Source organism: Dermacentor variabilis, chromosome 3, assembly GCF_050947875.1.
Source record: "Dermacentor variabilis isolate Ectoservices chromosome 3, ASM5094787v1, whole genome shotgun sequence".
NCBI classification, from domain to species: domain Eukaryota; kingdom Metazoa; phylum Arthropoda; class Arachnida; order Ixodida; family Ixodidae; genus Dermacentor; species Dermacentor variabilis.
In genome coordinates, this window is record NC_134570.1 from 57,334,721 (window position 1) to 57,348,049 (window position 13,329).

General features: G+C 42.5%; 1 protein-coding gene across 3 annotated transcripts in view; it reads left to right on the forward strand.

The window, feature by feature from the left end:
- The window catches only part of Snr1 (SWI/SNF related, matrix associated, actin dependent regulator of chromatin, subfamily b, member 1), a 34,771-nt gene that overhangs the window by 3,636 nt on the left and 17,806 nt on the right, over positions 1–13,329 (forward strand). The window contains exons 3-4 of one of the 3 annotated variants that reach the window (XM_075685252.1): positions 1,143–1,269; positions 4,574–4,708. In XM_075685252.1, coding sequence (XP_075541367.1) covers positions 1,143–1,269; positions 4,574–4,708 — 262 coding nt within the window. Of the gene's footprint in view, positions 1–875; positions 1,003–1,142; positions 1,270–4,573; positions 4,709–13,329 lie in introns of all 3 variants that reach the window. The other 2 variants (XM_075685254.1, XM_075685253.1) reach the window with 2 other exon arrangements.

Here is a 13,329-nt window from a genome sequence, read left to right on the forward strand (position 1 = left end):
ACTGTACTGTTGCTTGGGCTCCCAATTTCGGAGGGCATGCTGATACTGAAGATCAGCATGATGAGTGTATCATGGTAGGGATTGTACTATGTGGGTGTGGCGCCACAAATTTTTGCGCCATAGAAATGACAAATAGGAGTGTAAAATTAGGAAAGCATGGCAGAGGCTGCATTTGAATGCTGTTAGCATTGTTTATGCAAAGTTCCCCAGGATGTTCGTTTGACGAAATGATTTTTGAGGAGATTATGCCCTTGAACTCTAGACACATTCCACATTTTTCGTTGAAGCTGTTGCTAGTGCCCCTTTGATGCTGGTATCTGTCGAGGACTAACCGCTGATATAGCTTGTCATCTGTCTCAACCCACCTTTGCAAGTTTCTTGGTACCAGGCAGCCTTTGTTGAAAATTGGACAGACCACTCTGCCGAGTCTTGGTTTATCACCATTCGTGTGCATGTTTGTGAGAAGCGTAGAGCAGTAGTGTGTGTACATTCAGAAAGCACAGCTTTCTGTCAATGCAGCTATGACACTGTTGAGGGGCCAGTGTTGGCTGGCTGCTGCAGCCTAGTACCACCTCGACTTTCTGTTACGTCAGTCTGAAGGAAGTCTGTACATTACCACAACTGTTGCATGCACTGGGCATGGAAAAGTGTGGCTGGCTGAAGCATGTGACCTCCTCTACTGTCTGTTCCAATTTCGGCACTTTCTTTGTCTACTTGTATCCTCGTCTGTTTGGGACATGGTACTAGGATGGCTGTTTCGACTCTGCACAACTCGGTGGGCTTGGCATTGTGGTTCGTTGAGAGCGGTGCGGAAAGATGCTGGAGCAACCACAGCACTCCCACCTCCCTTTCCTCGCCATGTGTCTCCGCCACAGGTGTTGGGCTGCACATTCTGGCCACCAACGTTTCCCTTCTCAGGGTTTCTGAGGTGGATGAGATAGTAGCGGGCAATGATGAGAAGTACAAGGCAGTGTGTGTGAGCACAGAGCCCCCGGTCTCCAGGTGAGTTCCTCATTCCTGATCACTTTGTCTTTCTCTCCCCTCTTTTTTTTTTCTTTCTCTTTCTCTTCTCCCTGTCGTCTGTCTATTGTGGATCCTGCCGCTGCTGCTGTTGGTGCCACCGCCGATGGGGTCGTGGTCAGGCTTGGGTCCTCACAGTCTCGCAACAAGCATCAGCCTACTTAGGGCCACTGAGGTGGATGAAATCTTTGACGGCAAAGATGACAAGTACCGTGCCGTTTCTGTGAGCACAGAGCCGCCGGTTCCCAGGTGAGTTTCTTTGGTGCGTTGTGGAAAAAAAACTGCTGCTGCGGCTGGCTAGGACATCGTGTGCCACATCTGCTCCGGGCCCCCTCTGTGTGCTGCTTGCTCACCTCCTTGGCTCCCTCTGGTGTCTCTGCGGTGAACTGCACGCTTCCGTGGTGTTCGGAAAACGTTGTTTGGCGTCTGGTTTGAGTGAGGGCCCCGCTGTTTTTGGCTTTTGGCCTGTTCTGCTAGCAAAACGTGTTGCCTTGTTGAATGGTGGTGGCTATGGGAGAATGCCATATTGTTGTTATGATTTTATTTTTCCTAGGACAGTATTTTTGAGCGATCACTTTTAGACAAATTATCCCTTTTGCCAGATTTCGCCTGTCTCAGCACCGGGCTCATCAAAGTATGTGGCCGTCAGCGCTCCTGGCACCGTGCGAAGATAACGAGCTTGGCACAGTGTCAGAAACGATGTCGGCCACATACGGTGCTGGTGCTCAAGTCACGCGAGAGTGATAGCACTTCCAAAAGTGATTTCCTGAGAATACCGCCCCTGCTTTGCACTGACTTGCACACATTGCACTATTTACACTGTACCGTATTTACACGATTGTAAGTCGACCCCCCCATATCGCTTGACCGGAAAAAAAAGAAACCCGAGGGCGCATTCAATAACGAAAATTTATTAGTAGCCGACATGGTCACTGGACTACTCGTCTTCACTAGTGCTGCCATCGTCATCGTTGCTGCGGTCCCACAGCGCGTCGTGGTCCAGCGAAATTTCAAATTTGGCAAACGACCGCACCAGGACATCTTGCAGAACAGCAGCCCACGCCAAATGCACGCAACCACACGCAGCCGTCAGGGAGGCTCTTTTGACAGGTCCGGTTGGCGTAATTTCGCAGTCTTCTGCCGCCAGCCACTCTTTGTACTCACGGCGGAGCAGAACCTTAAAATTAAGGCGAAGGTCCGGGCTTGTTTCATGACCACGTCGCACTTCAATGGCAGGGACCGATCACGCATTTCAGCAACGTACGCCGCAAGCTTAGCCTACAGCTCCGGAAAGCGTCCAGACTTCGGCACGTGGGAAATTTCTCACTTGCCGCCACAGGGTGAAAATTTCGCTTCGCTGCAGTCGCCACTCTCGCACCACCCGTTTAGAAACATCGAAATTGCGGCCCCGCTGCGCAGTGATTTGTTTCTTCGGCGTAAAGGATGGCAGCTCTCTTGAACGCTGCTGTGAACGAGTGCCAAAAGATTAGTGGGCCTGCAGCACTCATGACGACTGGGGAAGCATAGAAGTAGCACGTAGCCGGCAGTCAAGTGGAGCGCGTCAAGAAGTTGGTCAAACCAATACCAATGCCTTTAAACAGAGAAAGAGAAACCCGCGAGCGGTGTCTGCTATTCCATGAACTACCGATACTCCCCGCAAGCGCCGCCGTTCTGAGGGTGCCGCCGCAAATGGGAACAGCGGCGCTTCATCAACTATCGACACCCCCCCATGAGTGTTGCATGCACTGTAAGACTTTCAAAAATGTTGAAAAACCCTTTCGAAAAGCGAACAAACACGCGGGATAGCGAAAAGATACGGGTAGGGCCATAGAGCAAACATAAAATTGTAACTACGTTGTAGCTTTCGTTGGTATCGCTTTTTTTTGGCGGGCCATGTTTTGGTTTCGATTGTAAGTCGACCCCCCCAACTTCAGACTTTCAAATTTTAAAAAAGGGGTCGACTTACAATCGTGTAAATACGGTACATGGGTAGTGAAATCAATAGTTCTACTATACCGTAGATGATGCTTTCCATTTGGGTGGTGGCTGCCATCCAGATGCATCGAGTGCAGGGCAGGAGTGGGAAGGAGACACTAGACAGGCGGTCCACCTCACCTAGCTCTCCTCCACCATACGGTGGCCTATCATACAGTGTTCTTTCTTATGACCTATATCCTCATCTAGTGAAGATCCTAGATAAAATAAGGGCATTAAGCTGCCAACACCTAAAACACTTTCCAAGTTCTGCATTCTGGTATAGCATGTAACAGAGACAAAATGTAATCCACAAACTTAATAATAGATAAGCATACTATTTAGATGAAATAAAGCTGTGATGGAACAGCTATGCCAATTAAAAGAAGCATAAGGACAAGCACCTCATTTCATTGGTACTACCTCATTCGCAAAACGGAAGCCAAATCTTAATGCAAGTATCATTATCATTGAATTCAATGAATCAGCCATAGCTACAAATGTAGCTGATGCCATCAGTCGGCTTTTCATTGTTTTCGCTCTTTTGTTGCGTTTTTCTCCGGTGAAGGTTCAGTGCATTACTGGTGCACGGTCTTGTTCGTGCCATTTGTGCTGCATATCAGTATTCCTCATACTAGCGTCTCGTAGAGCTCAATCAAGGATGATGTTGAATGGAAAAGAAGGCTCAGATATTGTCCAGTCACACATATTACAACATAGCTGTTGACAGTGCATCTTCAGAAACTTTTCCTGAGGCTTGCCTGTTGCAGGTCAGAATGGTAGAAGTGGCTTTATATTGCAGTATGTGTAGAGGGAGAGCAATTACAGTGGAATTAATTAAACCAGTTAGTGATTTTTATCCTGACTGCTTCATTAATGCACATGAGCTGGCTCTGCTATATCAGCTGTCTTCGGGACAATATTATAGATGTACGTTCGACACTGTGCCAAAAGGTCAAATGGCTGTTCCATCACTGAATAAAGACATTGAGTTAAGCGAACACCTAAACCACTTTCCTTGTTTTATGTTATTCTGTTTGGAAATTCTTTTGTGATGTAACATATTTAGTGAACAAATAAATGTAACTGACATATAGACATAAACTCCTTGCAGATAAGCATACTATTGAGTTGAAATAGAGGCCTTAATTTAAATGAGCACTTTAAGTACTTTCTAAGTTTCACATTATTATTTTCATTCTCTAATGATGTAGTGTTAGTAGTAATGGAAATAATGTGACTTACACACAGAGATTGATTTCTTAAGGGTGTGTTCGCTAGCTATAGTTATGTGTAACATAAGATTTTTATGATTTGAAGCAATGTACCAACAGTACTGATTTTGTATGCTAGTAGATCATGACTAGATGTTTGCTTTTGAATAACATAAAGCTGTGCTACTGCATAAGAAGTCTTATTAAGCTAAAGTTAATGACACAAATAGTATTTCACTAAAAATGTTAGACATGAGCAAGGTATTAGAACACGAGAAATGCTGTTGAGTGCAGAAGCAAGATTGCTCAGTGTGTTTTTTTTTCTCACCTGTGTTCCTGTTTTCTTTTCTTGGCGTTTTATGAAGTGGACCACCGGGGTTTGTCGTTAAAACACAGTCTTTGAAACATATCAACAGCTTGAATGGCGCCCCTCACACACACAGGAGGCAGCAAGCTAAGTTTTCAGTTAAATTGGATGCTAATTCACATACAACAGAGAAGTGAGTACAGGTTCAACCACCTTTTAAATTGGCAACTGTCTGCCATGTTTTCTATTCTTTCTGTACTTTGTTTTGCATGTCACATGAGGCGTTGGGTGCTGCTTTTATATTAACACTTGTTTTACTTGAGGAGTATAAAACTTTTAGACCCGATCTGCCTGTAATTGTGTATCGGCCTTTGCTATCCTCTCTCCTCATCCTTATTCCTCCTAAACCCCCTCCCCTTCTGCTGACTGGCGTTCAGCTATCGGCCACTACTGTTGGACAGTTGCAGTAAGGCTAGAAAGAATTTCCTGTCTTTCTACTTTCATTTTATTTAGTACGTACTGAACAACCAAATTTATTGATATGAAGTTCAGGGAAGGGGCTGCTTCAGTTTGATGTCAACCTGACCTTTATAACCATGGTTTACTAAAACACTTAAAAGACTAGAAAACAATAAAAAACGCCTCTTCAGCTTCGCCAAACTGTGGGATAATGAAAACGCGTGGCTGAAATATTATAGAGCGGAAAAAACATACCTAACGGCGATTCGCAATGCTAAGCATTCCTTTTTCCACGCTGACTTGCCGAAAATGCGGAATACCAACCCAAGAAAATTCTGGCAGGTTATAAAACTAAACCACGCATGCACTGTCGCTCTTACAAAAGAATCAGGTGAAGTGGCCACTGACATTGAATGTGCTAATATGTTTAACACCGCCTTTTCATGCGTATTTAGTAAAGAAACCGACATGGCCATCCCTGTACAATCCAGTGTCTTCGGAACTGTTATGCCGCCAATTTTCTTTGTCGCATCTGGAATTTCTTCCATAATGGACAAAGTTAGACTATCTTCATCAGCCGGGATCGATAACGTTAACTCAAAATTTCTAAGGAACACTCAAAACATTTGTGCATCATTTTTGTGTTTACTGTACTCGCAGTCACTTTCCACTGGCCAGCTTCCTGCCAATTGGAAATACGGAAAGGTCATTCCAGGTATCAGAGAATCACCGCTAGACTACCGACCCATTTCTTTAACCAGTATCCCGTGCAAAATCATGGAGCATGTGATTTACACACATATCATGGACTTTCTTGATTCGAGTAATTTCTTCAATCCTGCACAGCATGCATTTCGCAGGGGTTCTTCATGAGAAACTCAACTGGTCACGTTTGTGAACGACCTACATGCGAACTTAGATTGCAATTTTCAGACTGACGCCATTTTTCTGGACTTCGCAAAAGCGTTTGATAAAGTACCCCTTAAATGCTTTCTACTCAAACTTTCACTGTTAAATCTTCACCCCGACATCATAAATTGGATCCTTGAATTTCTAAATAACCGCTCTCAGGCTGTTTTTGTTAGCAATGCTTCCTCTGATTCCCTTCCAGTAACATCAGGCATTCTGCAAGGGTCTGTCCTTGGCCCGCTTTTATTCTTTATATACATTAACGACCTACCAACTCATGTATCTTGTAATATCCGAATGTTTGTCGATGACTGTGTTATTTATCGCAGTGTTGTCAATGCTTCTGATCAATTAACCCTTGAAAGTGATCTTAACCATAAAAAACACTGGCGCGACGATTGGCTAATGGAACTTAACCCTCACAAATGCAAAACCTTATCTTTCAACCATCGCCGCTTTCCATTTGTTATTTTTTTATGCGATTAGCAGCGTTCCTGTCGAAGCAGTTCAATCGTCCAAGTATCTGGGGGTCACTTTCCGCCATGACCTTTCTTGGGCTTTACATGTCAATAACGTCATTTCATCTGCAAATAAAACACTTGAATTTTTGCAACGTCATCTACATAATGCACCTAAGAACGTAAAATTGTTAGCGTATAAAACTCTCGTGCGAACAAAACTGGAATATGCTTCACCAATTTGGAACCCGCGACAAGCTTATATTCAAGACGCCCTTGAGTCACTTCAAAACCGTGCTACTAGATTCATTCATCGTTCGTATTCTTATGATGTGAGTGTGTTATCACTAAAATTAGAATCTAATTTACCCTTTCTCTCATGTCGCCGTTGTATCGCCAGTCTTTCTTTATTCTATAAACTTTTTCATAGCTCGATGGGTATCCCACCATACGTTGCTCCTCCAACATGCATATCTAATCGCACTGGTCATCCTCTTCAAGTCGCGCGCCCACGTGCACGCACTGTTACCTTTTCTACGTCATTTTTTCCTCGTACAGCTACTGACTGGCATGGCCTTCCGGGCGACACCGCTACCATCCCTTGTCCATCTACCTTCATAGAAAGCGTCACCAATCACCTTTCACCATAGAATAACACATGGTTTCTGCTTATTTCTGTGTAACCCACCCCTTATGTAATACCCCATTACGGGGTCTTTAAGGAATAAAAATGAAATGAAATAATATTAGGAGAATTGAGCCATCTCTACACATTACTTATCATGCCACAATTCCTTATTCACAAAGACCTATACACTGCCAAAGAGCTACTGAAGAACCGATGCTTAATTAGCAAGTGGTCCATCAACTGAGGAAGACCATATCAGATCGTTGGATTTACTTCCAACCCGCATTAACAAATCACATGCACTAAAAAGGACTAAGCAGTAAGCTCTGGATGGGCACAAGACGTGACATTCCCTTGCTTCTGTGTGGTGTGTTGACATCACAAATGTGTCCCCTGTGTTTTTCTGCCTAGGCAGGAAGCTTCCACTGACTATCGTGCTGCACTCTCTTTCAAAATTAGCAATGCCCATAGCTGTACACTTGTGCCCATGCTATGGCAAGAACATAGTTTTCGCTCATGTATTTGCACATTTGTGCAGCGCCACAGCACACTGATCTGATAATTGGCGGCGATTTCCTCATGGAACTTTGTCCGACCTGGTGCTTTGTACTGATGGCCCCTTAAGCATAGAGTTTCCTACTAAAATTACTAGAGCAAAACCTGGAGCTGTGGTTGTTGAGCTGCCATAGAAATTATGGGTAGTACATGCGTTCATCTAATCTCTTTGCTTGGGACTCCAAACATTCTTGCTGAGTTATTTACTACGCTTTGTCTTTCGAAATTTCCAATAAATCATATTGTTCTAAACGCATGAAGGCAATAAAGCCTCTGCACACATGCATGCTCATTGTGACTCATTGCATTTACAGTCGAGCCCCTCTGCAATGAACGCCTCTATAACGAAATTATATGTATAGCAATGGGATAATTCTGTCCCAGTTCTATTGTGAGGGGAGGGAGGCTTTACCTTTACAACAAAGTGACTCATATAACGAATGATTTCGGAGGCCCCATGCACTTTATTATAAAGTTGTTCGACTGCATAATGCAATATCTTGTCGAAAATGATCAATGTGCCAAGTCACAAACCCACCGGAAGCCGAAAGGGCTAAGTTTAGGCAAATTCATCTGCTACTCGTTGTTTTCATGTTGGCTGAAATACCATACCAAGTCTAGAAGCTCTAGACTTGCATGGAATATCTGATGTAAACAACTGTCCTACGGAAACCTCACAAAGAGGAGGATGAAAAGGAAGGAAGGAAAGGTAGGGAATTCAACCAGATGCACGTCCGGTTTGCTACCCTACACAGGGGAAGGGGTTTAAGGGAAGAAAGGAGAAGGAGGGAAGAAGGTACTATCGGTGTGAGTACATGCGGATGTCCATAACTTCACGCCTATAGTTGGTCACTGAGGCGAGTCGATTTCATGAAACGTAGCAGTGCCCGCGTCGCTTTGTAAGCCTGCGACGCGTGGGGCCGTGGTCCGAGAATCTTAGTCTCTTAAAATGGTCTGTTGTCTAATCGGTTTAACACCCTCTGAAGAATGTCGTGTTCGTTGTCGTAGAGGTCACAAAAACACAACCTTTTCTCAATCGTCTCTTCACAGTTGCATGAGTCACAGATTGGTGTGTCGGACATTCCAATAAGGTCATTATGAGTAGGCTTTCGTAAAAGCCACCCCTAACCAGAGGCAGCACAGTAAAGTTGCATCACAGCGGGAGAAGTTTGATGAAATCTCCAGCTTCAGTGTAGGATCCAACCCGTGGAAACGGCAGTTAAACCTCACAAACTTTAAGGACAGCATATGAGAATCCTGGTTGCTTATTATGCTGGACTTAAACTTTGAATTTTTAATTAGTTCTTTTACTGCACAGTCTATTAGTTTATCGCCAGGACGTTGGCAAGGACCAAAGCATCCCAACCTTTGTTCCCTGATATTTGCTGCACAAGTCCCCTTCTTGAACAGACCAGTTTACTTACTATACGTGTCGAGCTTGGGTATCTTTTTTAACAGTTCTTTTTAATTAAGGTACTGCCAAATTTTTTTTTAGTTATGTGCACAGTGTTGCATTTCTTTGTATTAATCGACTCTGTGTATTATGATGGTATGATTATTGTAGCTCTGCTGACCTGAAACAAGGGCTGGTTAGGGTCAAGTGTAAATGTGAGAATCATTTTAAAGGTAATTTTTATTCCTCAGTTGTTTAATTATGCATGGGAAATCGGTGGCTGGCACTGGTATAAACCTACATTGTCGCAAGAATGTTAACTTTTGCTGGTATCTGGTGCAAAATTTTTGTGACGCTGGATTTTTTAATATTATATTGTTTTTTGCCTTGCATGCACTCGCAGAACTCGTCAATGTAGTATGCTCTATGCTTAGTTTCTGAGACTAGTGATGTGGCATTATGCCTTATGCTGCTACAAAATATGAAAATAAGGCTTGTGCTTAGGGCTCTTGCCCTGTGTGCTGCTTATTGCGCAAACTGACATTGTTGCGCCAGCTGACAGTGGAAGGTGCAGGAGAGCTTTGTTGACGTAGGAATTTTTGAGCCCCAGTGCCCGTCAGTGTCACAACTAGCATATCTGTTTGCTTTGAAAGTAACACAAGCTTATTCTTTTGTTCTGTAATCATAATCTCCTAGAGGAAGGTTGTTTTCTAACTTTCTTTTTGTGCCTGCATGCCATAGATCTATATTTTTTTTTTGGCACAAATATTGCCACACTTTTCTCCTTTATTTTCTGACGTGTTCTAGCACTAGTGCTTGTACCACATGGACTTATGGTAGTGGCTGTTTTAAAGGGACACTAAAGTTCAATGCCACTTGCATGGTGCACCACGGACGCACTTTAGGGCATCAAAACTTAACAAACAACTCAAGAAACAGATATGGCAATCACTTAGTTAATCACTGTACATTTTGCGCTTGTGCACTTTTGTTCAGTAAGGATAAGTTACCAAAAAAAAAAAAGGCAAAACATAATCAGGAACATGATATTGCAGAAGCATCTTTTTTGTCACTCAAGCTTGAAATAAGTGTGCTAGGGAGGCATCGCTCGCCCTGCTGGAAAAAAATATAAAAATACATTGTTCCTAGATAGTCATGAATGACACCTTCTTTTGTATGCATGCTTCCGCTACTCTTTTTCTTGCGTGGGAAATTTATATATATGCATTTGTATTTTCTTAATAAATTTCAATTGGTAGTCAGCACTCTGTCTGACTTCTAATATTTTTTCATGTATTTTTTCACTGTTGCAAGCATAAAGTGCATTGTGTGGTTAATGTCATTTGCAAAGTGCCTTTTTCACGACTCATTCAACACTCTTCATGTTAGTGTAGTGGCTATGGTATTGCGCTGTTGAACTCAAGGCCACAGGTTTGATCCCAGCCACAGCAGCCGCATTCAGGTGGAGGAGAAATGGAATAAAATGCTAATGTATTTAGATTTGAATGCACGTTAAAGAACTGCAGGTGGTAAAATTAATCTGGACTCTCCCACTGCAGCATACCTCATAATCATGTCGTAATTTTGGTTCGTAAAAGCTCAGAATTTAGTTTAATTTTAATGACTCATTTAACCTTTGAATGTGTGCTCTACTTCCAATGCTAGCAGTTATTGGTGCGTATGAAAAACCTATTTCTGTAGTAAACTAAAATTGTTCTTATAGATTAGGTATATGTTAATGCTTTTAGTGCCAATTCTTGCACATTTTATCAACCAGGTGCTTTTTTTAACTGTGATCAGCAGCCAAACTTAATACATTCACCACAGTTGCCATTATCACAACGTTGATTGTCATTAAAAATGGGTATGTAGCAGCAATGTAACTATTAAGCTTAATGTTCTAGACACCTAATGGCATGGAGCTCGCCTGTGTGGCTGGCTGTAACGCTCCTGTGGTTCTAATGACATCTATTCTGGAATCTGAACCCTGAAGCCAGCTTAATATTTGCCCTTTGACAGTCATTCAAATTGAAGTTTGTCCTTTCTTTTGTACACGAACAAAGATGAAGCGAGAGATAAAAGCACAGGCTTGGCAAGACATCTTTCTTAATGTGGCATTTTGTTTGTGCCAGTTTCGCATACATACTGGAAGATGTGCGAGTACAAGATATGTACTAGATGCAGACGCTTCATGCACTGGGCACTCAACAACAGAAATGCAAAACGCTCATGTACTTAGATTTAGGTGGCAAAAATGCATTAACATTGAAAATTAACTGTGAAGTTACCTGTTAAAATCCATTCATTAATTCCAGATGGTAAAAATTAATCTGGAGTCTCCCACTACAGCGTGCTCTGTATGTTCACTTAGTTTCAGTACTTTGTCACCTTGTCGCGCTGTAGTCAATTATGAATCAACACCAACTAGCCTGGCTTTCAGTTTTATAACAGAAATACTTATAAATGTTGTGCAGAAAAACAATTCTACGCAAAATTTATAAGATCACTATAAGATCATACAAATGTGCAAGGATATAAATATTAATTGCGGTTTAACAGTGACCTGATATTTTGGGCAGGTGAATACAAGTGAATATTATCTCTCTAACTATTCAATAAAGTCCTTTGCACAGATAATGCTGAGTATTGGTTTTTACTTTTGGGTTGTCGTTTGTTTCTTTTTATTTGCATTTAATATGCTGGATTAGTTTGAAAGTACAAATCTGGTTCACTTCAAGTATTTTATGTTTTGGAAAAGAGGCTTTGAGAATCTGAGTATTGTAATTGGTCATGAGATAAATATATTGAAAGTTCTCAGTCTTTTTCTGTAAAACACTTACCTTTGTGAAGTTAAAGTGGCATAAGAAATATATACTTTGGTAAAAATGATACAGCAGAGTTCTGTGACCATCTGTGTTGGTAGCGATCGTCCATGATGGTTGTTATATTCAAGGTTTGTTGTGTACTATACATCTTGCATGGAACCTACTGCACTGTGAGTGTGCTAATTGGTGATAATGTAACCGTCTTGTTGCTGTTATGCTGACGGTAAGCCTTCTTTGTTGCTGCTGCTGCTGCTGCTGTTGTGAAAATTAACTGTGTTCATTGCTTTGGTGCTTTCTAAACTTAACAAATCTCTACACAAATGAAATGGCACTCATGTTGCAGCATACTGCAGTGAAGCTGTCATTTTTATCTTGAGGCACTTGTCGTAGTCCCAAGGTAAGATGGGCAGCATATAATAAATAGGTAGCCCTACTGCCATTCAGCAGTGGCACTTCGACATGTCTCATGCGTCACCTATATGTAGCAAACGAAAAAACAATGGCCCCTGCGCCAAATATAGTATGAGAGTATAGATTTGAGCAAACTGTTGATTTATGCTTAAATTTGCAACAATGCACTCGGAATGAAATAGCAGCATTTGGTGTGTATACTTTTCGTCATTGTACTGTCCTATGTTTACTTTTGCAAGTTTAAAGGCAATAAATTGTAATTTGCTTATCCAGGCTGCATAGTACAATCTTAGCCACTGCCTACCTCTCTTGAATGAACAGATCCTGCAAGCATGAAAGCTATTCTGCAGATGTTCTGTAGTTATTCTGTGCAGAGCTGTTTTCATTATTCTCTCTCATTAGGGTAAATCATGTTTGCCATTGCCGTACACCTTGTAGGAGGGGAATAGTAACTTAAAGCTTTTAATGCAATTAGCATTCTTTGCCTACTTCAGGCATTTTGAGCCTGTCTATTCTGTCTAGCCTGTCTAGTCGCTTACGTCGACCCAGTGACCCAAGTTTTCTGCCTGCTCGGGCCACTTCATATTTGCTTGTGGTCGTGATGACGTCGTAGTTGTTCCATTGCCGTCATTCCAGCTTCGTCATGTGACTCTAGCCACACCGTCGTCGTCATGCCTCCTACACCGACTCAGTGGTTCAAGTTGTCTAATAGCTAATTATGTGCTTGTGGCTCTGATGCTGTCAATGTTCTTGCATTGTCGTCCATTCAAGTTTTGCCATCCGACTTTTGTCATGCCATCGTCGTCATGCAGTTATCATACATTATTCATCTGTTGCCGTGAGGCTGCAGTGGTCGTTGCATTGTCATTAGTCAAGCTTTGTCATTCGGCTCTCATCATCCTGTCGTCATCATGCCATCATTGTCATAGTCTTTGTGATACAGTCCTCACCACACCATCTTCGCACACAGTTGGGGTCATACCATTGTCGCCATGCCGACATCGTTGTACTACGTCGGCGTTCTGTCAACGTCATTCCTTCTTCACATTCTATTGTAACCATGCTATTGTGCATAATTCACTTGTGAGTATGCTGCCGTTGTCATGCCATCGTTGTCATTGAGATATCCAAGAGATGCTTTCATGCATCCATTGTCATACCGTCATTGTCCGGCCA